Raw genomic sequence first — 25,775 nt, 5'->3', positions numbered from 1 at the left:
AGCCCGGGGCCCACAGGCTGTGAGCTCCCAGGTCAAGTTGGCAATAGGAGCTGGTATATCTGCTCTCAAAACACTCGCTTTCCAGGGGAGTACATAAAAAGAAATACAATGCACTGAGGCGGCATAAAACAGTGCTTGGCAAGCGTCTGTCATCTATTTATTGTGTATGTGTGTGTGTGTGTGTGTGTGTGTGTGTGTGTGTGTGTGTGTGTGTGTGTGTGTGTGTGTGTGTGTGTGTGTGTGTGTGTGTGTGTGTGTGCCTGTGCAGGTTTATGAAATGTGTGTGGATGTCTCATTCCCAGGAAGACGAACTCTTGGCTTATACCGTATCCCTGTAAGAAAGAAAGAAGAGAAAAAGGTAGAATTAGTGGAAAGATCTGTGCCTGTGTAAAGCGTGTGAGTGTGTGTGTGTTATAGAGAGGAAGGGAGAGAAAGAGGGCCACCCTGGTATGCTGCCAAGGGTAACTAAAGGTTTTCTCTTCGAATTATGGATTTTATATTTGATCATATTTAAACATGCAGATAAATGCATACACCTCCACACACACCTACTCCATCTCACATGCAACCACATCTGCCCGTACAACGCACATTGGTATGATGTAACAACACGCTCCAGATCAGTCTTGCTTTGAAACATGGCATCCGTTCGAGGCTGAATTTACAATTTGAATTTATTCAGTCCCTCGCTGCCAATGTTGTTCACAAAGACCTTGTGAAACTCGTCTAGGAACCTCTGCCAGGTAGTTCACACCTCCACCTCCTCCACCTGATGTGCTAAAGAAGGAGACACTTTTGACAGCACTGAGAGCCATTTTCAGCCAGAGAACTTACATGGCTGCTGGCAATAAAAGCCAACTTTTTGTGTTGGTTGGTAGGTAGGTGATGATGCACTATGGGATAGAATAGCTACTGTGTCCATGTGCATTATTGCCCAAACATGGGACTAAAACTCTCTTAAATTAAATCGAATTTGCAAATGAAAACAATTCCTAAACTGTTAGCAGTATGCAAATGTATGTTGCATGTGTAGCTATCAGTGACTGTGGGATGGTGAGAATCGTTCAGCTAAATAATAGGTAGCCTAGCCATATGCTAAGTGGTTTACATATTGTTTATGATTTATGTAGTGTTGTGTATGAGCCACACCATTCGTGGTTATCGTTTTTGCAGTAACGACAGTCTGCTGTGTTAAGGGTTGTTATGAGAAGCAGATGAGTTGAAGTTGGTATGTGCAGCATACAAGTTATTGGACACAACATTGGCGACAAGGATTGGATTTTCGATTGCCACCTTTCTCTCAGTTCTTTGCCCTGCTTTGTGAGCCGCTGGCTCCATGGACACACTGACAAGAATGGTTCGAAACGTTCATCGCGGCCATCGGATTAACTGACGCCAGCAACAACCAGATGAAAGTCATACTCATCCACAACCCGGGAAGCGAAGGAAAGCAGATTTTTTGGACTCTCTGACCCGCCTTCAGATACGCTGCATTTGTCATATGGCTGTCTTCACATTCTACTTCCTCACAGATTATTATACTGCAGCGGACTGTTAGTCAGTCCACCTTTACGTAGCCAACCTGAGGGGCATGGCCAGTCTCTGTGAGTTTGGGGGACTGGAGGATGAACAGAAAAGAGACCAGCTAGCTAAACATACTAATAGCCTTAAAACTCAGGGATAAACCTGTGATGTCCCCTTACGATTTATCACAGGTAAAGGCGGTGGAACTAGCATTCTAGCTTGAACCTTTGGCTGGTTTGGAGTTGCAGCTAGCAACCTCCAGCCCATCCTTATCTCAGCCCATGCTACTGACAAAGGTCACCTAAGCATCGTGAAGAAAGGGGCTTAGTGTGGTGACCAGGTAATGGTAAAGACGGCACAGCCTGCATTATCAGAGGGAAGACTTGCCAGCCGCCGCCGCCACCTTTGCAGTGGCCACTCACGCCTTGGCAGCACATCCAGGTGGACATCTATAGGGCGCTGAATGGCATCCCACAGCATCAGCACTTGCTCATGGTAGCATACAACCTTCATTCAAAGTCGCCACATCTCAGGTAGTCACTTCCTTGCCTGCCTGTCTGCTCGGTGGGGGGTCCCTTACACCATCTCTAGGGATAATGGCCAGCAGTTTGCCATTGCTGAGTTTGAAAACTTTCTGGAGAACCAGGGGCTCCATCACATCCGCAGAGCCGTTTACCACCTGGAGGTAATTGGGTGCGGTGAGGTTCAACCACACATTCAAAAAACTGTGCCAGAGTAAACCTGGCAGGTGACCTTCCTTTTTCAGCTGCACTGCTCCGCACCCTGCTTCACTACCGGTCAACACCACACTCCACTACTGGCAGCTCATAAGCCCTTCGACCACCTGCCGTTGGTGCACCTGCAGCAGCCCCCCAAAAGAGTGGCAAGGTTTCAGGCCATCAAGGTCGCATGAAATAGCAGTTCTTGTTCGACGGATGACGACGGCATGCAATCCGAAAGGTGGCATCAACCATAGACCAAGGGACTGAAACTGACTTGGGCTCTATGGTCAGAGATCTCAATTTCCCTTCTGAGCAGCTGCAGGCTCCAGTTGGGCGCTCGCTTAAGCCAGCAGAACCCCTCGCTGAACCAGAAGCCCGCCTGGCCTGAGACTGGGCCAGGCCACGTCACCTTACACACTATGTCATAGACTTTTGTCTTCCTATAGTGTTCAGGCCATATCTGTCACAGGGCAGAATTATCAACATGGCTATGCTGGTAACAGAATATCTTGTTTACCTTGTTAGGCTGTGAGTACAAATGCAAGCATAAGCACAAGTGAGTTGGTTTCTTATGTGGGGAAGCATGGAAAGGTGATCTATCATTTTGAAAATGCTAACCATAAGCAATAATTCAGAACATGAAAATAATAAACTTTTAAAAAACCATTGTGTACACTATTTAAACAAGTCCAAAACACACTCGCAAGCCAATGAGAAACATATCATTTATGTGGCCATTGATTGATAACTATATTATCATATAATAATTAGTAAGATATAATGACTGTATCGTTTGTATTTGTCCATTCAGTATAATCAGCAATCTTAACTGTTGACAGGCAATCAAATATTAGTTGCTATTATTTTTAAGTAAGAAAAAGCCTCATTAGCAGGTATTAATTCATAATTATTCACTTAAAATGAGCAAGCAATGTTCAGTGTCTTGCTCTTGTGTACACTGACAGGTCATGCAACTGCTGACAGACTCATATTGGATCTTCCAGGAACTGAACTTTTGACCTTTTTGGTGATGGGACCATTTCTCTTTAGGCGGGGCTGACTTGCTGCATTAACTGTATTAGCTAAAGTAACTAGATGGCCAATTTGCATCTATACAGTCGGTAATGTAGACAAATAGATGAGACACATTTGCAAAGTCCTACGGAGACAAGATACTGTTTTGCACTTAAATGACCGGATGATTAATGCTGAGTAGATGAGGTAGAGGGACAACATCTCTGCTTATCCTGTTGGACTGTCCTGTCTTATCAAAGAGGAAGCAGAGTGCAGGCACTTCACTATGGAAGAGAGAGAGAAAGGGGTTGGGGAATATAGAGGCAGGGAGGGAGTAGAAGAGAGAGGGAGGGTGTCTGATAGAGTGACACCGAGATAAAGTGAGAAATAGAGAAAGCAATTGAGTGTGATGGATGGTAGACGAGAGAAAGCATGTATATTTGTACGGGAAGTAGGGGCCAGAGATCAGTTTTCTTGTGTGATAATTTATCTTATAAGGAATTATAAATGGTCACATTTCTACGCTTGAGTGTCCACACAGACGTCCATGTAAACAGAGGTGGTAATGTGAGAAATGCACTCATGCAAACACTCAAACAAGGTGACAAAAGCGGATGTAGCAATTCCCACGAGAAATGTGATAGATAGGGTATCGCTGTTTATATTGGTCTCCCTCACTCTCTGTCTGAGTGGCCGGTAATTGAATGATCATTACACCAAAGTTATGGCTACTGCACGGAAGTCGAAAATTGGGATTGAGTTGGAAACAGCATTTAGTAGTTTTGATTTATGACCAACAACGGGGAAGTTGTTTTTCAAGCCTGGCACTCTGATAGGTAATAAAGAGGGGCAAGGCTTATCGCCTGCTGTACCCACTCTGACACACATACACCAGTCAGCCAGCCAGCCTGCAACCAGTCAGCCAACCAGCTGGGGCCCTTCATGGAAGGAAGTGTTTTCAGCAAATTTGTTTCCTTCATGTCTCGCCCTGAATGGTGCTATTCATTAAAATAGCCTCCAGTCGGTAGGCACTGCTGCCATGGCACATTTATACACTTGTCCGCCTGTATCCTCACAGAAGTAGAGACACACACACACACACACACACACACACACACACACACACACACACACACACACACACACACACACACACACACACACACACACACACACACACACACACACACACACACACACATTTGCACAAATAGAGAGTCTTTTCTTCTGGTCCAGCTCATCTTTGCAGGAGGGCCCTCTATATTAAAAGCAAAGCTACAAAGAGATAAAGAGGTATGCTGCATGCACTGCTACGTGCTTTCAGTGGAGGCCAATGGAGCTGTATATTTATCTATCTGGAGTGAAAAGGACTACCCACTTACACTTAATGGACGTGATATGTGGATTAAGGTGGGTCTTACTGAGAATCAAGGGGTTGTCAGTGTGGGTGGTGCTGCATAGAAATAGCTACGGTAAAGTATTAATTATGGAAGTGTGAAGCATTGTACCGTGGACTGTGATTCAGCTGTGGCCCAGATCATTCAGCTGTGGCCCAGATCACTGAGCAGCAATGCTTTCATTTTCACAGGTGCTGGTGTCTACAAAACTCTGAATAGACTCACAGTTTAGCTCGATCATATGTGTGTTATGTAATCTCAAAACCCAGAATTTCAAATTCATCTCCATTAGCCAGATATCATTTTGCAAGGCTATATGCAAATCAGTGCAAGCCATACTCCAGTCCAAAGGGTTTTGGTAATGTACCTGAAGCTGTTCTTGCTCACATCACAGGCTAAGAACTCTCTCAACATGCAGATCACTGCTCCATAATCCATACAGATCATTCAGTGGAAGCATTGATCAGAGATCAGATAGATGCTACAACAGTATGTTGAATCTTCTGTATGAATGTAAGTTTTGTTTAAATATATGTGACTTTTATACTTATATATGACACTTATATAGTTCCTGTAATATCTGGAAAAGACTGACATTCCATATATATTTTTTATTTTCTGGTGGGTAAATGTCCACTACAAACGTCCTGGTGGCGGCCATACTTAGTTGTTGGATTCTTAGACTTGTTGGTACCCAGCCATTTTGTAAGTTAAAGGAAACACATCTGTAAAATCGAACACACTATCTGTATGAACCCTGTGTGACAGCTTTCGTCCATGCTAGACATCTTGATTTTCATGGTGAGAGTGATGTAACGAAAATCAATCCCAGTGACAATCTGTGGTTGCACTTGTTCTTTACACTGGCTGGTCAGCTACAGGTTCAAACACCACTGGGATTTACAGTTATCAGTCTTGGGACATGGTGTCACCTCCTCTTTGCTGTCATCACTCCCCCCTACTCACTGCTTGATCAGTCATACAGTGCACTTGAATGTATGCAGACATTATTGTGTTTTGCACACAACTTTATACAGAAACAAACATGCAAATTACATTCCATGCTATTTATTTATTTCTAATTCCTGTTGATTCCCACAGTCTGAAGGCCACCACTCTTCTGCTTCCGTACAAGACCTTTGTCAGGATCTGCTTTCTCGATTAAAGTCCCTATCAATTAATAGAAACAGTTTAGACAGTGTCACTAAGAGGGTTAGTCACACAGAACTATCCCAGTGCCTGCCAACACTGTCTTGTCTCTGTTTAGGCCTCAGAGCTGTTCCCTTTTTAGAAAAAGAGCAAGTCAGGGAATTAAAGGAGCTGAACCCACACAGCTGAAAAGCCCCAGAGTTAAGAGTGGTGAAGCCCATCAATAGCACAAAAAATGCACAACCATTCATATGCATCTGTTTATAGCATTTGCTTAGGGAAAAAATCAAACTCACAAACTTGCATACACACACACACACACGTACATAAATAAAACTTTCATCTTCAACCGGCATAACCGTCAGCACTCACAGGATCCATCGAGGTGATGTATGAGAGCAACATACATCTCTTGTTGTCATCCAAACACCACAGAGTGATTTCATCTGTTGACAGACGTATTGCTTTGGCAATAACAACGCCACGATGACTGCCGTGCGTTACCACTGTGAATCATATATATGTCTAAGTTTATCACATGTATTTAAAAGACAGCGCTTGTGAAAATGACATAAATGTGCCTCTGAGCCGCTACAATTCACCCTGGCTATGGCAGTAGCTATCGTGTTCATTTTAAAGTGACATTCTTTGTATTGTATGGTGTTTTTATTAAAACAGTACCAGATACCACAGATATTATATTTCAAAATGGTTCAGCAGCAGTGGATAGGAAACCAGCCAGTAGGGTTAGGGTGTGATAGCCTTTTATAACCAGTATCCAAAAATACTTGTATACCAATATACTAGTGTAATCTATGTCAGGCAAATGGCAGTGTTGCCTGTTGGTCTTGTATTGCAATTGTAACATAACTACTATATCAAGCCTGTGACCAACTTTTCCATTCTGATGACTATAATTAGAGCTGAAAGTGTAAGAGCTTTGTGTGGCTGCTGAATAATATATCAACTTTAAGGCAAACATACATGAACAAGAAAAACAAATACATATATTGGGGACAGATGCATACTTTACATTCCCATGCTATCCCTCATCACACATAGCACCCAGACACACACAAAAGAACAACTGCAAGATACAACTTGTGAGATTAATTCACAGCTCTGTTCTGTGAACTGAACCATGTGGTATGGTTTAAAATGTGACTTTAAATATAGATTATTGTGCTCAGAATCAACACATACATTATAGACTCAATGTGCAATCTAATGTATACAGTGTGTGATGTGGCCTTTTTTAAGCAAAGGTACAAACTGAACATCATATATAAACTGATAACTTACTGCATGCCTACCTCTCTGTGGATATTTATCTATTGTTATGGTTAATAATAAGACAATAACAAATGGCAGGATCCAACAACTTTGATGGACTCCAACAGCTAAAGAACATCTGCACCAACTTCGAAAGCTGAGAAATAATCAGCCAGTTTGGAAAACGTTTTTACAAAAGCAATCCATTAAGTTAAGGCCAGGCATTTTTTGCAGTTGGTTTTGATTCATTTTTAAACCACAGACACAGTTGCAGTTCAAACGATAATCAGTTTAAAGGGGTGTTCTTAAACTTGTTCACATGTCCTATAGGGATATTGTGCTATAACCAACCCCTAATTAATATACACACATAAGGAACTTGTGAGTATGTTTGAGGTTGTGCAAGATTAACCCAAACAAATTATTTTCAATGAGGACGTGCTGTAACTATTTGTAACAAAAATGCCATCTGCTCACCTGGACATCTCCATCGTGTCCTTGGTGAGATAAACGATCCAGTAGACCAGGTTGAAGGCGCCAAAAGAAAGTGGGAAGAGGATGCGGGAGTATTTGTCGATGATGCTGGTGCCCGTCAGAACGTTGTTGGCTGGCACAGCTGAACCCTGCTGCAGGAAGGCCTGGGCATTGACAGGTGGGTTGGGAAATGTTTTGGCAGGGCGGTCAAACAGCGGGGCAGAATTCATCCTCTTCTTCAGCACACTGCTGGCATCCACCTTGGAGAGGGAAAGGGAAAATGTGTATAATTGGTATGAGGAAACTTTCATTAAAGAGAATAGTGCATGATGTAATACGAGTGTATTAATAATGAAACGGGGGCTGTGCTGTTTCCAGAGTCATAAAATCATCATATGTTATGTGCCAAAATATTAATGCTGTAGTACAAACTGATTGTGCGTTTAAAGGGAAAACTTGTTATAATGGAATTTACATCAACACACTATACAGATAATTAAAAATATATTTAATAAAAAATAATCCAGATGTTAGTGCCATAATAACACAGCTATGAGTTGATCAGTGCATGTGGGAAATGTGTGTGTGTGTGTTTGCAAAAATTGTCTAGAACACCAATGAGTAACTCAAGTAATTAAGCTCCACAAAGGAAATCAATGATATTCTGCTTTCCATTTGATGTGATTTCTATCAACCCGTTCCATGAAGATTGATACAATTATGGGAAGCAAACAAAACATCTTTAACAAAAGAGACTTGCGTTATATTGACACATGGTTATCGCTATGGCTCATCAGCTTTCAGTAAACCAGTGTGATCTAAGCACATGCTCCCTGCTCCAATAGTTGTAAATCAGCTACAGTATGTGTGTGGAGCCAAAGGGAGAATACATCTTGGAAATGAGTCAAGGAACACCGTGTTGCCTGCAATGTCAGAGAGAGTGATAGAGACACTGAAGGAGAGCGAGCCATTTCTTTTTATGAATCAAAGAAAACTCTTTTAATTACTGTATCAATCTGAAGTGCCATAGAAATAATACAAACAGTCAGTTCTTGATGGATCAAGTAGAGTTAGGTCAAGGGACCTAACAGTAGCTCCATTAAGTTATTATGGAGATGAGAATTATGGAAAATTGATACATTTTACTCTATTAAAAAAAAAAACAACAATTTCAAAACAAATACTTAGCAAATTGCCATATAACCTTATGATTGCAAGACCGTTTATAGGAACATACAATGTTTACATTTGTTTTTTGGTCTTTTGGACCCCACGTGGGAGTGTAACCCCTAGCCAATAAGCAGGGTGGGCAGCTTTGTAACACCCCATTAGTGATCTGAGGCTCACAGACCTCGCAGGCGTTCACACATAAAGAGAAGGGACCACAGCAGGAGGAAACGTGCCTTTGGCTGCATCCGTTCAAAACCTGCCACCTTAACTCAGGTTTGTATTGAGGTGTGAATGTGTTTATTTGTTCTTCAGAGCGTAACTGTCGTGAAACAATCAGAAAATAATGTTTTATTCTTCTGATTCACGGCTTTTCAGACACCGATCCCACTCTTCATTCACTCTCTAGCTCCCTGAACAACAAAGCTACACTTTCTCTGTCACGCTCACTCGCTCGCTAGTTGAGCCGGAGAGGAGGTGTTTGCAAAAAGCAACGGACAACGCTAGTACATATTATGTCTTTAATAAAAGGTATGAAGTGTATTTTGGGCGAAATGGAAGTTATCACTATAGACATGTTTGATTCCAGTGAATTGATTCCAGTGAGAAACATGAAGTCTTACAGATTATTTTTTTTACAGAGAAGCACAGAGGACTTTTAGAGAGCTTCACCACATGTTGCAGCAAATTACGGGAGCTCAATATAAGTGAAACCCATATGTTTATGATGCATACCAGAGGCACAGAAGGCCCTGTTCTGGTTGTCATCCAGGGAGAGGAAGGTTGGACTCGTAAAAGCACCTTGGAGACCAAATTAATTGAAAACAAACCATTAATGTTATTTGTATGCTAGTTCATTATCACATGTGCTTTTGGAGTTTTCCTAAAATATTCAACAAAACAGGATTATGATTCTGATGTAAACCATACTTTAAAATAATTGTTTTTTCACTACAGTGTGGAGGAAATATACTTCATATGTAGCTCACTGACCTGTCCAGATTCAAACTGTTTTTTCCAGACTATAGTCTTGGAGCAAAAATTGAATTTATGAGATTTAGGATGGATTTGTGAGGCTACAGGATTACATGCTCCTCTAAAGGTTGAGAAAGTGTCAGGCTGTTGCAATCCTCTGGCTGAAGGGGGCTCATGTATACTGGTCATCTTAAAATTGACATATTATTCTTTAAACCAACAATAAATCTACAAATTAAAAAAAATATCATGTTTTAATTAAGCAAATCAGTCATTGTAAGGCGGCCATCTTGAGCTGGACAATACACACTGCGCTGATATGAATACATTGAGTCATCCTCATTCCAATTCTGTATGAATGTCTGACGTCATGAGTATAACCATGGAACAATGTAAACATTAAATGAAGAAAAAAAAACATAAGGATCTATAGATAGAGATTGTTGTATGATGCATGGCTTGACTACATATTATACTAAGAAACACATTATCTTGGGTCTGAAACAAACACAGAATAACTTTCCTCTTCTTTGGTAAACCATAAAACTTAATAAAGATCGATGGTACCCCTAAAACACAATATAATTATTTCCTGTGGTATAACACTGATAGTTGAAAAGTACAAAGGGTCAAAGAGAGAGAAGAGAAAAAAAAGTATGATACGCTATGATTTAAAATTCTTTAATTGTCTCCAGGCTTCATTAGTGTGAGAAAGTGTATTTAAGGGAACTGCATCGGGCAGCAATAGGGCACTGTGAAAGATCTATGGGATAGAAGAAGAAGGGATAAAAAAAACAATAGATCGGGATTTGCTAAACCCTAGCAACAAGGAAATGGGGAGGGACTGTGAGGGGGGGGCTGTGGGTCCTGGTGATCCAACAGCTGGTCATCCCGATGTAAAGCTCACTCATCCCTGAATTACAATTTTTGCCCCTATGTGTGAGTTAAGTTTCCATTTGTAAATTCATCCTCACAGGGATTTGGTCATGAAGGTCTATTTGTATTCTGTTGTAACTAGTGAGTGTCAAGAACTGCAACAACACCAACTGTAATGCTTCCCATTGCTGTAAAAGATCATGCAGTGAGTCCACGTTGTGTGCGCGGCATACTGTACATATGCACAGCTGATCCGATATGCTATTTTTGATAATGACAACAGGCTTGCTTGGCTTCTTCCTGGTCAAATCCCAGAGGGATCAACTCCTCTTCTCTTTATCCACTGCTCAGGATTTCAACAGAACCACTCTGACACATGGAGGATGGGCACTGACTGATGGATGTATGGATGTTTGTTTGGGTGTGGGTATTGATATGCGTGGGTGGGAGCCACATGTAAATGTGTTTTATTATGTATGAGTAGGTGCATGTGTGTGAAATAAGGTTACTCTAACTGTGCACTACCAATATGGCATGGGAGAAAGAGCATGGAGGTTCACCTAAGTGGGTGTTGAGTGGGTGTGTATACACTTATGGATGATCATAAGTGGTGGAGATGTAAATGTGTTAATGTATTTGAAGTAAGAAGTAAGCAGTACGTACCCTGAATACATCAGCTATGATACTGTGCTTTCATTGTTTCGGTTTAGAAAGTAAGAGGATAAAAATGAACATCAGTCGTGACTAAAAATAAAATATAAAAAGATTATTTTATGAATTTGTGTTTCTGTGTCATGATATAAATTCTTAAGCGCTGCGAGCATACAAGTTGAACCAGCAGAATATGAGATTAAGCTGAAAAGGGAGAGATTACCCTATTATCAGCTAAAAATAAAATATAAGGTTAAGCCTTTTACAACACCCTCTAAATATTACACTGCATTTTTAACATGAACTGTGGAAAACATAAAGGATTGTCGCTTGAGATGCAAGAAAAAAATGAAAAATAAAACATTGACAAACTTTTCTGACTTCTGATTCTGACAAATCATGATCTTCTTTCTCTTAGTTACACAAGTTCATACTCCAAATTTGAACCCTGGTACAATATAAACCACAAGCTTCCTATGTGACTTGCCCAAAGGGTAAATAAAAAAAGGAAATGATAAGGCCTTCTAAAACCCATGTGATAACAAAACCACCATTTGTAGTCATATAGTCTTCCTTACACAAAGCTTAAGGGAACAGTCAAACATTTTGCTAATGCATTCTCTCTATTCGGAGTGGTACAGTGGTTGCTCAGGGCAAAACTAACATTGAAGTCCAACTTTTTAGCAGACACTGCTCTACTCCTATTCTTTGCTGGACAAATGTTAAGTCTGCAGAGTAATGTTTGTGTACTGAGGTTCTGGATAAGGTTACTAACAACACTATGAATGTAGTCCATCAATATTGTATCACTCAAAATCCCGACAAACATATAAATCAAATGTTCCTTGTATGAAATTATATGAAAATGAAAGATATGCTGTGGAGCTGTTGTTTGTGGAGCAATGTTTTATGAGCATTTCCACATTTTATTCTCACTTGTTCTCTACTAGGACACAAGCGAGGACACATGATAACATGCATGAGCAGGTGGTTGACCAAATACCCTTTCCTGCTGATTGCAGAGGTCAGTAATGCAAATGAGTAGTGCATGCAAGACAGAAAACAGGAATTGCCCAATTAACATAAAAGGGGTCTCTTGGTTTCAACCTACTCCACTGATCACAGTTCAGTTATAGTGGCAGGCTTTAAGGATACACACAACGTATTGTTTGACAAACAAGAAAACAACACAGGCATATGCAGGTACAGTACATGACATATATTGTCAAAACTGTGGTTGGAGCTTGACAATCATACCTCTCAGGACTAATATCAGGACACCGTGACCCCAGAACAAATGTTTGGAAATCAAACCTGTTCCGATGTAATCAGAATGAGTCTCTAAATAAAAGGTCCCTTCTTTTCTCTTTCTCTCTTCCCGCCTCTATTTCCTGACACCAAATGTTTTATTTTCTGTTTATTTCCTGCACCACATACTGCACCACCTACTCACACAAGCCGCTAACAATGCATGCAGGACCCTTTACTCAGACACGGATAAACACCCCCTTCCTCTTTGTGTTTACAGTCGTATATCTAAGTCATTAAATGACACATTTATTTTGTTTCTGGGAGTTGTCCTTTGCTGTTATTGTTTTACCTGACAGTCATAACAGGTAGTGTTTGGAAGCGTGACTGTTGGATGACTATTTCTATCCCCAATGATACACCATTGTGTTTTTTCCCCCTTTTCTCTATGTAATGAAGAGTCTTTCCTCCTACATATTTGTTGAAAGCAGTCATTTTCCATGATGCATCCCTCCCACTCTCTCTTTCTCTCAGTGTATCTCTCTCTCTCTCTCTCTCTCTCTCTCACACATTCAACACAAAAACAAACCACCCTGGTCCCTCACATCCATCTCTCCATCTTGCGCCACCAAAAAAAATGGACTGGTCCAGCTTTCTCAGCCCCCACTCTACTGGCTGCCCTCCTTCATGTGAGCCTGCAGTGATCTGCTGGATATTCCCTTAATCTATGGCTCTTACATAATCTGCAGCAACATCGTTCACAGAGCCACTGGCTGTCTCCTCGTGTCACTCTGTGGTTATCACACAGTAACAGGGCAGAATAGAGTGACTGGGAGGATGGATATGCTGTAGATGGATGGATGGATGGATGGATGGATGGATGGATGGATGGATAATACAGCTTATAGAGTGATGAGTGAATTGTATGGATGTGGGGGCATAAATTGCTGCAGATTACATGTGTGCATATATGCAGGCCTGTGTGAGGGTTTGAGTGTGTGCTGCAGATTATGTGTGCATGTGCGTTCTTGTGTGGGGCTGTGAGGACAAGCGTGGATGGAGTGGAGATTGTGGCGTTTCAGTGTCTATATGTGGACAGCACATTCAAGCAAAAAGAGAGGGAAAAATGAATAAGAGGTATGGCTAAGAGATGTGTGAGCGCACGAGAGAGAGAGAGAGAGTGTGTGTGTGTGTGTGTGTGTGTGTGTGTGTGTGTGTGTGTGTGTGTGTGTGTGTGTGTGTGTGTGTGTGTGTGTGTGTGTGTCCGTCAGGAATAGAGGGTTCAAATGAAGAGCACAGCAGGGGGCTAGAGGAGAGGCACAAAAGGAGGGATAATGTTATATGTTGGTAAGTTTTTTTTTGTGTGTGTGTGTGTGTGTGTGTGTGTGTGTGTGTGTGTGTGTGTGTGTGTGTGTGTGTGTGTGTGTGTGTGTGTGTGTGTGTCTGTCTGTCTGTCTGTCTGTCTGTCTGTCTGTCAGGAATAGAGGGTTCAAATGAAGAGCACAGCAGGGGGCTAGAGGAGAGGCACAAAAGGAGGGATAATGTTATATGTTGGTAAGTTTTTTTGTGTGTGTGTGTGTGTGTGTGTGTGTGTGTGTGTGTGTGTGTGTGTGTGTGTGTGTGTGTGTGTGTGTGTGTGTTGAGAAGGAAGGGAGGACAGAGGGAGGAATGTATGGATTAGATGTAGGTGTGAGTATGACTTCGTCTGGAATGAGGCAGAGGATGGAGGTGCAGTGTACAGCGTGCATTGTTTACATTGCACATGCTGCATGTGGGACTGCAAATAAGCAAATGCGTGAATAGGAGGGAAAAAGAGATTTGAAGAAATACCTTGAGAGCAAGACACGAAGTAGAACTCTACATGAGTGAAATCAAATAATATAAACCATCTAAATCAGTCAAATCAAACACAATTTTATACTCTCGCTTGAGTAAACGGTGCCATGTGGACGCAGAACCACTGAACCAACCTTAAAGCGGAGTGCAGTCCACAATGGAGAAAAGAAAACAAATCACACAGCACCAATCTCTTAACAAAGATGTTCAATTGGTGGAATCAAAAAAATGATACAAATCTGCAGGGAGGCAAAATCTTAACAAAACAGAGAGTGAGCAACAATGAACCGGAGATTGCAAGGGGTTGCTATATGAAATGATGAAAGCCATCAGAGGAAAGTCACTGTAACCACAGATTTATTTTTTGTGTGTTTAAAATATATATAAACCCAACAGATAAACATCATGGTGTTGTTAAAGCTAGTCCATGGTTTAAAACCCTGCTTAATGATGAAAAAAATTATAAAAATGTAATTTGCTTTTGCTCTGCTTGGTGACTGCTGCCACAAGGCAAGACAGAGTGATGATATGTTGCCTGTCAACATACATCTGCCTTTAACAACCTATACAGTACGTATATGTATAGTGTATACAATGAACACTATGGAGAATGTGACATGAATGTATTTGAACAGTCACACTGGATGTACACCTCTACACACAGTATTCAATCATTTTCTTTAATGTTCACTGTTGCATTATATTTATAATTGCTTTTTTTCCCCGATCCACTTTTAATTTGGTATGCCTTTGCAACACAGCTGTGTTTACGTGTTATGCTAATAAAGCTGATTGGGATTGGAAAAGGATCAGAACATTGAAATTGTTATATAAAGGCAAATATCTGCAAATGGATTTAGACAGAAGGAGAGACAAACAGACCAAGACAGGCAGGAGGAAAAATAGAGACGTGTTTACAAGAGACAACAACAACTGAGAACCAGGAAGATGAAAAGGACTGATGAAAACCAGTCATATAGAGAGATGGTAGTGACAGAAGGATTACATGTATAAATACAGAACAGTATCCAACCTCAGTATTGCAGGCTATACTGGCATTATTCTCCCTCATTTGGGGTTAACCACTTGCACCCAAATTACACTTATTACCGCAGAAATCACACCTCCTCTTCTCAGAGTTATATGTCAGCCCAACCAGAAGAACAAGTCTTAAGCATATTGTTGGTGAAATCCAATGATTGCAGTCCAAACAGGAACTGCTTTTAGCTAGTGCAAAATTTACCCAAAGATGTACCAAAATATAGTCCAGCTTTATATCAGCCCGATGTGACTGATCCACATTAAAAAGGATTTTTTTTTTTAATCTGGTTATGATCAACAAATTTTGTTGTGCAAAGCTGGAGCTAATACTAAAACCATCCCTTTCTGCAGGTGCTTCACTGACTCTTAATGTAAAAGCAATGGTACATCAAAGATGTGTACCTAGAAGTGATGGCGGTCGGCTAACGTTACCAAAATTTGACTTGATGTACATTTTCTAATTTCATGACGATAGCTTGTTCTAAAACATGACATAGACAAAATACATGTCCGAAGTCCAATAAAGGAGAACGGCTCTGAAAGCGAGTCCTAACGTTTCAATGACAAACTTTCAGCAAATGAAGTTAAAAGCCATGCTGCAAGTTATGTTATTTAGTAGCTCAGTTTAGATTTGGGAGAAAAAAGTGTGGTGGAGCTAGTGGAGTGGTTTGATGTAGAGGAACGTAATGAGGACAAGTGAAGCACTTTTTTATTTTCTGTAAGTGCAGCATCAGCTCGGATCATCATTTATCACAGAGACTCTGAGCAATTTGTAAGGTCTATATCCGTACACATCCCCAGTAATCCTACCTCTGAATGTAAACTATATTTATAAGACGTGACGAAAAGTGACACATAGAAGAATTATCTTAATTATTTCAACACAGTATATAGCCATGTTTCCATTAATGAGGGTTTATCAAAGTATCCTATAGGAATAGCATAATAGAAACGCCAAAATTCGAAAAACACTTGCGCTAAATGGAATATTAAATCGCCTTTGCCAAATGTGATCTAATGTAGCGAACATTCAACTCACATGACAAGAAATATATTTAAGTTGTCTTCATCTCCAGACAGCATGAAACATGGCCAGTATTAGCGGACATAAAAGAACAATCAAAACAGATTCCTGAGAAAATCTCTCCATTTCACTTTGACGGTCAGCCAAGGCGATCTGACAAAACAATGCAGCCTAGTTTATTTGCTTCAAAACTGTTGGATATGTTCCTATATCACATTTCTTTTTTGAGACACTTCAAAAGGTCGCTTAACATTTGCTTGACAATTAAAGGGAAACACTACAGACACACTTAAAATAGAGAAAAGGGGCACTGGTATTGATATTGGTATCATTTTCAATAGCATGGATGTATGTAACATATGCATTTTGTTGACAACTAAATACTGAGTTCACACAGGTTTAAACTTGAGCCAGAACTGATTTGTGAACGCATGTAAACGTAACTAGCGTAAAACCGTAAAGCAGACTTACTGAGGAAACCTCTCCGTCGTTCCCCGTGGCTGGAGCCGGTGCTGCAGCTGCAGCTGCTGCCTCCTGAGCCGCCGCCTTCATGGCTGCCGCTTTCCTCAGCTCCCTGTTGGCCTGCAGGGTGGAGAAGTAGTTGACGGCCGCAAACTCAATTAGGGCAGAGAAAACGAAGGCAAAGCAAACGGCGATGAACCAATCCATGGCTGTGGCGTAAGAAACTTTGGGGAGGGAGTGGCGGGCGCTGATACTGAGCGTTGTCATGGTCAAGACGGTGGTGATACCTGGATGCAGGGAGGAGACAGAAGTTATGAGTGCAACGTTCTTTTTACATCTGATTGTCTGTTGTTACTTGGGGTTGATATGCTTGACTATTCTTGTGTTTAATGTCATAGTATACTGAAACTTTTTTGTCTTTAAGAAATATTCAGACTTTTAAAAAACATTCTTATTAACAGAGTCAGAGGATAAGACTGATAAAACTCTCATGTCTTTTTGATAAATATGGACCTAGAGCCTGGAGGCAGTTGGCTTAGCTTCGGAATTAGAAAAAAAGAATAATTATGTCTTATTTGTTTATTTTGCACACAAATAGACAAGACTAAGACTAGTCACTTTGCTTATCTGCTGTTCGCCAAAAAATTGTAACGCGAGCTCAAGAAGTGTGAGTGCGCTTGTTTACTTTTTTTGACAGGCCAGGAAATGTGTGTTCAGTGGTTTACAGTCTTAATGCAATCAGGAAGGTGAATAAGTGTCTTTGGTACACAAAAACACTTACACACGGATGTAAACAAATGTAATGTTATGAACAACATAAAGCAACTTAAGGGTAAGTAGCTACCAGTCAGCCTGCCATTTGACTTCAGAGTGTCTTCTCTTAAAATCAAAAGATCATATCAGGTCTGCTCACCAAAGTTTTGGATCATTAAAGTGACAAACAAAACTGCACCATCTCTTTTCAAAAAAGCCATTTCAACTCTCTTAGGAAGATATACCATCTGGCAAGTAACGTCTGTGATCACGTCAGCATTGCCGAGATGATAGCAGTTGAATCCCTTGTGATTTCCGTATTTATTAGACCAAAATGCTGCGGAATGATTCAAAGCTACTTCCGAGTGAGGGTCTCAACATGTACCATAATAAATCATTGACATTCAGGTCTGACAGCTATCAGCACGATGATAAAGGGATTTTTATTTTATTGCATTCACTCAGTTTGTGAATGCAAATGCACAAGATGCACAGGTGCATGAGATTGAAATATAACTCATAGTGTAGATGCCAATTATAACCTCCTCTAAAAGGGGTAAATTGGAGTTTTCATTCTACTCATGTCTAAATACTGTGGCATGCACCAACTAATTACATACAAACTGAAGCTTTAGATTGAGTGCTTTATGTTCATTAAAATTTCCCAATAGGGTGAAAATCAAGACGGATCCTTTTCAACTTTTCATGCAAACTAAAAAATAATGAATTGAAACTGAAGGTAGTTTAATAATCACTTATTAATGCTTTGACCAGGAGGGTTTATTGTCTGAAAAAAATATATAAATAAATAAAGTAACAGAACATGTGTAACACCCAAGCTGTTAATAGCATAACGAGGCATTAAATGGAATTAGATTTGACAAAAAAAGTGAAAAAAAAATAATTGTAGTGAGTACACAACTGATTTTCCCAATGGATTATCTTTGACACATGGCAGAAACTCTGTTTGATGCCATATAACTAGAATGTCAGGCCATGTGGCATTTCTGCCCAGCAAGCTCTGCCAAAAAGTCACTTCATCTGAAGATAATCCGTCAATAAGCACAGTAACCCGTGACCTTGCACTTGCGCGCCAATACAAGACCAAATATCTGTAAACCTTCTCCAGAAAGCCATCCAGTAAGAAGACCCAGACACAAGCCACAAAGCATTTACTAATATTTGTTTATCTGCTTATAAGTACCTCACAATAGAAGCTACAGGTCAGATACGGATGTGTGAAAAACAAAAATGTATGTATCAATTGAGTGATAAGCAACATTGTTTTTTTTGTATATTTCTCAGCTGAATTAAGAGTGCTCTTTGCAAAGTTCGTCAAAAGTTCGTCTAAACTTCTGGCCATGGCTCCAGATTGAAGCACAGAGTGCAAAGATCCTTTTGAGCACACCCTCACAGTGTATTAAAATAAGAAAAAAAGTCTGTTAAGATCTGAGACTGCAGGCCTAAGATTCATGAATTCACTTAAATACATGATGGTTTGAAATGAACACAAAAGGTCCATGGAAAGGTGCATTTTAGAGGCCCTTTTGAAGTGTCAAACTATCAAAACACACCAAACAAAATAGATATGAAGTGCAATTGTGCCTCTGGAAACATGGCTCTTAGTCACTAGAAAGGGATTTTCCTCCGTCTTGCCCAGATTCTAACCTTATTAAGTCAGATAAAGATGCTGACACTGAACAACTCTTTTAATGGCCCATTAACAAAGTACATGTCTAATTCACTTACATCAAGCAAAGCAGGCAGGGAAAATGGGCCATTGAATACTGCAGCCCATGCTTTTAGCAAATGTGCACTGTTGTTGTGTACATCTCATTTGCAGGGTAGGAGCTTATGGGGGATTTAATGCATCCCATAATGTATAAAAAGCACGTTCTACACAACACTTCAGCACTGAAAGCTAACAGCTCTCAAATACGACCTCCTCCGATAGCCAGCCAACGCGGACTATCTCAAGCTCAAGCACAAGTTAAATGATTGCGAAGGGGAGGAGGGACATGGGAAGAAAGCCTGTCAGGGTAGGAGGGAGAGGCAAGAGAAAGAGAAAGGAAGAAAGAGTGTAGGAGTGGTGGGGGATGAAGCATAAAGACAGGATAGAAAGGAAATGCTTGGGGCATTTATGTGCTTTTACATGGAAAAAAAAGCAAGGTACAAATTAGGCCACACTCAATTAAGTCTGTGAGACTTGTGCTCAAGGGACTTTCAGCTCTTAGAGAGGTTGTTGACAATCCAGAACACAACATACTATGACTTAATGTTCTGTCAGGGTGGAGCACATCCATGCAGCAATTCGTCTTCTCTTTCCCCTCATTTCCAAACTACCATCACACATGGAACTTTGGAAATGAGGGAGCATTAAAGAAACCTACTCAAATAATGGCTTTTTTTTTTTTTTTTTTTTTTAATCAAATCGATTGTTTTCCTTTGTACCAGAGAAACATAGTACTTTAAGACCTAAAAAAAAAAGGGAGGCGATAAAGCTCCAGAAACAAACTTAAGCAGAGTTTGCAGATAAAGTTTGGCCTTGTTATTAAAATATCCAATATGTGGTATTTGATTTTTGCTCTGCAACCTCTTCTAAAATACCCAGCGCGCCCTTGGTTTTTTCGCCCAGAGCCCCTTTTTAACAACAGCAAATCAAGAGAATGAATAGTTATTGTTTTTTTCATCCTATGCCCAATACTGAATGGCACGTAAAACAGCAGGACGAGAGGGGTTAATTAGTTGCCACAGATGTGATCTCCGCATGGGGCCTTAACTTTTTAATGCTAACAATAATGATTGGGATCTATTCTCTGAAGAAGCTTGCAGGCTTGTTGAAACGCTAACTCCCTTGCCAAGACAAGCACAGAACCATAATCTACAAGGACCGGCAGAGTTACTCCGCTCAGCTGCAGCTTGTTGAGGATTATTGTAAGGGGAAAATGAATTATAAAGGAGGGGAATTTCACAAACCTTCCCCATGTTTTTCCCTCTTGCTTTGTCTCTGTCTTTTTGTCTCTCAATTCTCTCAGTCTCATTTTCTCTGTCTCTCCTCAGTGTCTCTCACCCTTTCTGCTCCCGGGGCTAGAGCTTGGTGGCAACTGTAGCGTAATGTAATGTGACCAAGCGGAACCTGTGAGTGCTCGGAAGAGGGCCAAGTAAACATCCTCCCTCTCACTGGCCCTGCATGACCAATTTCAAAAAGGACATTTATTCCCAATTAATTCAGCTCCAGCACAGTGACAGAGGAATAGAGATAATGAAGAAAGGTTACAACATACTCTGATGACTGTGTCTGTCTTTGTTCTCGCCGTGGAAGGTTGTAGCCAGAGCTAGACTCACACTGGGGTCGAGCAGTGGGTGGTGATTTGATACACTTTCGTTTGAGTTTTGGATACTTGAAGAAAATAAAGTTGACTTTTGAGAGGTGAAAACTGAGTGAAAACAAAAACTTGCTATAAACTCCAGCAGCATAGTGAACCTCTGACTCATCAGAGTTACAAAAACTGCATTCTGGATGATCAATCAGAGGCACAGCTTTAGAAAAGTCTGTTCTACTCGGTGAACTGACTTGATTTACTTTTTTCAATACATTTTATACAAGAAAAATCTCCATTATTTGCAAGTCATTGTGTTGCAATGTTGGCTGCTAAAATGATAAAGTTCCATCCCAGCAAGAAAACAATGTGCAGCATGTGTTCTTCTTTCGTTTGCATTTTAGTCTGCAGTATTTTCCATTTTCGCTTGAAAACAGGCTTGAAACTTGGAATGTTTAACAGTATTTGAGTAAATTCAAAGAAATCTTACCAAACACCGTCCTCGCTGGAACTGATTCTTTATTAATCCAGAACGAGACTTGGGCCAGGATGACGGTCATAATACAGGGAATATATGTCTGAATCAGGAAGAAGCCCATTTTCCTTTGAAGATGGAAGTGGACTGTCATGATGACATATTCACCTGGGAGAGTAAACAGCAAAGACATTTGTATTTCTTTTGTTGGCAAAATGTTTGGTTAACATTATTGTATATTTTTCAATATATATTGGTTTCAAAATAAAAGCTTTAGTAATGCATTATACAAGATACTACCTCACCCCAGAGATACCTCATAAAAAACATGTCACAAATGACATAAAAAAAAACATAGAGGGTTATACATACATATAAACACATACTGCATATTGCACAGCACAATACTGAGCAAATCTCTAAGAATCTCTCCTCACCTGTATTGGACTTTAGCCTCTCGCTGGACACCGTCTGACCGATGAGGTCGTATTGCAGCAAACTGGATGATTCTTGTGGCACCTCCACAGAGGAGGTGGAAACTGGATGATTCTTGTGGCACCTCCACAGAGGACAGAGGACCTTTCTTCCAAGTGTATACAATCTCACTGATGGGGTAAGCATCTGGACAGGAGGGATGCAACATTTAATAAAACGTATATCCACCTGATGAAGATATATATATATATATATATATATATATATATATTTTTTTTTTTTGCATTTTTGATAATTTAATAATTTAGGACACAAAGTACACAATGAAACTATGAGAGTCTGAGAGGATAACAGACAAAGGGACAAATATGTTTGATTTCTGGCTTTCAAAGCGGAACTGATTATCTACATTCTCAAAAATAAGATATCAAATAACAATAACTATAATAAATAAACATAATAAATGAATAAGCAAAGAAGAAAAAGAAAAAAATAATCAATCCACTTAAACATTATACTCAAGCCAAAAAATAAATAAAAATACAGGGGTAAATGGCTGATGTTATAAAAACATTATAACATAACTTAGATTTTCATTTCATAAACATTTTTGCGCGCCTGGTCACCTACACAAATACTGGACTAGTTTTGTTTTTACAGTATTCCAAAGGTGACTTACTGTATATGACATTTCAAACTGACATCTCTGTAAGCTTTCACAAGGTCAGTTACTCGGTGAAAAAGTGATCATGTGAGAGTGTCACCATCTGTCATACCAGTGAGGCTCAACAAAAACCAACTCACAACTCCCAAACTTGAGCGGGCAGGCATGGCCATCCATCGGAAAGTTCATCAGACGCATGGGACACTCGGCATTTATAGTTAATCTGTCAGAATAGAGAAGGGTAGAAGCGAGTGTTTGCTATATATTTGATACACTATTGCCTGCTAAGCAATTACTGAAACCAGTCATTGCGGTGCCATGCAGTACAATGGCTGACTAACACAAAACATGAATAATATACAAATGTATATAGAAGAGAGAATAATTGAACTGAACCCTCTGCAAAGGCAAGTAACAACACAAGTTAACAATGTGGATGAAATAAAGATCCTGAACTTATTCAGTCAGTGTTTTAAAGTAAAGATGATCCACTTAAATGATCTAATTATATTAAAAAAATCAGTTTTAGTGCCATCAGTAACTCAAAGGGATTTGTTTTTTCATGCTACATTGGAGTCATGTTTGTTTGAATCGCTTTCCAGGCCTGTTTTCAATATCAGATGGCACATATCTTGTTTTTTTGGAATGGCACTCCTCGTTTCTTTTCATGTCTGTGCATATTCTTGGATGCCTGTTTGTTTGATTTGCTTTAGAGGCTTCTGCTCTATTCCGGTCTTGGCTCGGTTTGGAGCTCACCGTCCAGCAATGTTACCTCATGGTGTAGAGGATAGTTCCGTTCTGCATGATGCGAAACAGCTTGTTGGGGGTTGTCATGTTGTGAGAGATCGACCTCTTGCCATTCCGGAAAAAGGTGTCCGGAGTCCAGATCTTGCTGACCATCAGGTTGTTGAGCCGCAGGATCTCGATGGGGCCCTCGAATTTCAGCCGCTCGTCGATCCATGTCTGACGGAAGAAGACGTCCATGGTGTATTCCTGGATGGAGGTAAGAGTGTGGGTTAAGCATATACAGTATTTACTACCGCAGCTACTACTACCAATCCCACTGCTGGTGCTGCTTCTGCTCCAAACACTACTATCTCCACTACCCCCGGAGAGAATGGCAGATGGGTTTTGTGAGCCATGTTTTTTGTTTGGACCTGCTGGATGGCAATGTAGTCTGTTGTTTTTTTTATTTTTGTTTTTCCATTTCTGGACTATTCTATTATTGCTGCCAGTACTAATGCATTTAAAAAAATTGATTTGTGCTTCTTAAAATATTTTACAATTAAGACATTGATCTATTGTTGTTTCTTTCAAAGGAGTTTATATGTATTTTTTTTAGATAGTAACAAGTCTATGTAAGACACAGACATACGCTCATCTTCTCAAAATAGATGATTTTCTCTTTATCACACATATTCAATTCCTTCGATGCAACTCAAACAGATACCAAGACACTAAAACATAATTTGGAACATTTATGTTTTTTTTCATATTCTCAATGGACCGCCTTTAATGAAAATCAAGTAAATGTATCGATTGATTGATTGATTATGCAATCATTGAACATGACTACAGTTTAATCTTTCTACAGCCAGCATAAAGTCTAGGATGCTTTTAAATCCAAGGGATGTCCATGCTGCCCTGAAGAGCCTTTTACATGCATCTCTATAGAGCTGCCACTAGCCTATCGCATGCCAGTTCAAGTGGGCTTTAGATGCAGTGAAAGCTAAAGCCTGAACAGCGTAGCGTACTCCAGACCTACAGCGCTCAGCCTATCCCATGTCACACAGAGCAAACCTATCCCGTCCCAACATCAGCCACATCTCTCTCTCCCTCCCTGACGGGGGGATTGTCAACCAGATTAAAATCCTAAGCTTCACTAATGACGTCCTGCTCAAATGCTGGAATAATGAAGGCTGGATGGACTAGATGCTATATGCACAGAGTTACCGGGAAGACTGTACATATTATCTTTTGTATTCACACATTTACACTGACTTGGTTAACAAGTGTTATGAAACGCATGCATGAATATGGGGGGGCCAGTGAATTAGCCTGTGCGTCCTGTATCAGTGTTTCAGGGGTCAGCATGGTTTACATACCATTTCCACATCTGAAACAGGTCCAAAGCTGGTGACAAAGATGTCAGTTTTGACCTCTGTAACTGGACCTACAGACAAAAACAACAACTTTGGTACAGACATTTGACTATTTCAATCAACATATAAAGCAGTGGAACGTAAATCTTAATGTAATGTATAGTACATGAATATAGTAAAATGACCACTGGAAATCCAAAAATGAACATGACATTGATTTGAGCTGATTGTCAAAATGAGTTTCCAGTTGTTATAAATATACAAAATAATATTGAACCTTTACAGGATAAATGCTGGATGAAAATGAAGCACACACACACACAGCTACAGGAGCAAAACTTTATCTTTTGAGAAAAGACAAATTGATCCAATAATGTATCAGGCAATATCGTATAAATCATAATATGTCACGTTCATTAGCATACCTCCAAATCCAGGTCGCAGCCTGTTGTCATAGCCATCCAGCAATCTGTCCAATATGCGCGTTATGTTATCCAAATAGATACTGGTATCTGGTACTGGCTGATTTCCCCAAACACTGCTCACACTGTAACTAAAGTAACATATGCACTGATGAAATATCATTCGAAAATATGATTAAACAGTTGAAAATACAGAGTTTTTTTTCCAAACGCACATACATCCACCACGGTCTTTGGTTCCCCGTGCGTAAAAGTCGGGAGAACATGCAGAGAAAAGAGTTGTGATACTCACCAAGACAGAAATAAGCAAGTTAAAAGGAAAGCCATGCCTCGCAAACACCCCACAACTAGAAATCCCTGGTCAACTTTTAAAATCAGCATATTCCATCATTTAAAAGCATGATTAAATGCCAGGGTCAGGTCTTCCTTTAGTTGCGAACCGAGCGAGAATATCGCGCCAGTCCAGCACGACTTGACTTTCCTCTCTAGTGCGGTTGCGCCCACCTCAGGATCGCTCAGTTGGAAAAACCTGAAGAGTTTTTTAAGAGAGTGAAGAGGAAGGACGAGGAGGGGTGGGGTGGGGGGGCATTATCATTAACCGAACAAGGCACTTTAGAAGACACACTCAAGAGCAACTTGTATATTTGCAACATGTATCTGTTTGATGGAGATGATGACGGTTATTGTGCCTAGTTAATTAAGGGGGGTTGAGGAAAAAGCGATGGCGAGAAAGATGGAGAGAGAGAGAGAGAGAGAGAGAGAGGGGAGGGAG

At 40.4% G+C, this 25,775-nt stretch overlaps 1 protein-coding gene across 1 annotated transcript; it reads right to left on the bottom strand.

Moving 5' to 3' along the window:
- Window positions 1-244: 244 nt before the first annotated feature.
- gabra6b (gamma-aminobutyric acid type A receptor subunit alpha6b) lies at window positions 245-25,330 on the bottom strand. The gene is made up of 11 exons (XM_054625541.1): window positions 25,296-25,330; window positions 25,007-25,128; window positions 24,585-24,652; window positions 23,252-23,472; window positions 22,620-22,702; window positions 21,940-22,001; window positions 21,818-21,899; window positions 21,396-21,548; window positions 16,842-17,119; window positions 7,556-7,812; window positions 245-332 (listed from the first exon to the last, which is right to left on the bottom strand). Exons 1-11 carry the CDS (start codon window positions 25,328-25,330, stop codon window positions 320-322), a joined length of 1,374 nt encoding a protein of 457 aa, XP_054481516.1. The 3' UTR covers window positions 245-319.
- Between the last annotated feature and the right edge of the window lie 445 nt (window positions 25,331-25,775).

Source organism: Anoplopoma fimbria, chromosome 24, assembly GCF_027596085.1.
Source record: "Anoplopoma fimbria isolate UVic2021 breed Golden Eagle Sablefish chromosome 24, Afim_UVic_2022, whole genome shotgun sequence".
Taxonomy (NCBI): domain Eukaryota; kingdom Metazoa; phylum Chordata; class Actinopteri; order Perciformes; family Anoplopomatidae; genus Anoplopoma; species Anoplopoma fimbria.
Note: the sequence above shows the minus strand (reverse complement) of the source record. Positions and strands in the feature narration are given on the sequence as shown.

What these genes read in the sequence shown, in the direction of transcription:
- gabra6b (XM_054625541.1), bottom strand. Translation starts at nt 25,330, where the DNA reads ATGGCTTTCCTTTTAACTTGCTTATTTCTGTCTTG. An exon ending in GTCCTCTGTCCTCTGTGGAG is followed by an intron (nt 21,900 to 21,939) that starts GTGCCACAAGAA and finishes TCCTCTGTGGAG; the next exon opens with GTGCCACAAGAATCATCCAG. An exon ending in GAGGCTAAAGTCCAATACAG is followed by an intron (nt 21,549 to 21,817) that starts GTGAGGAGAGAT and finishes TTACTCTCCCAG; the next exon opens with GTGAATATGTCATCATGACA.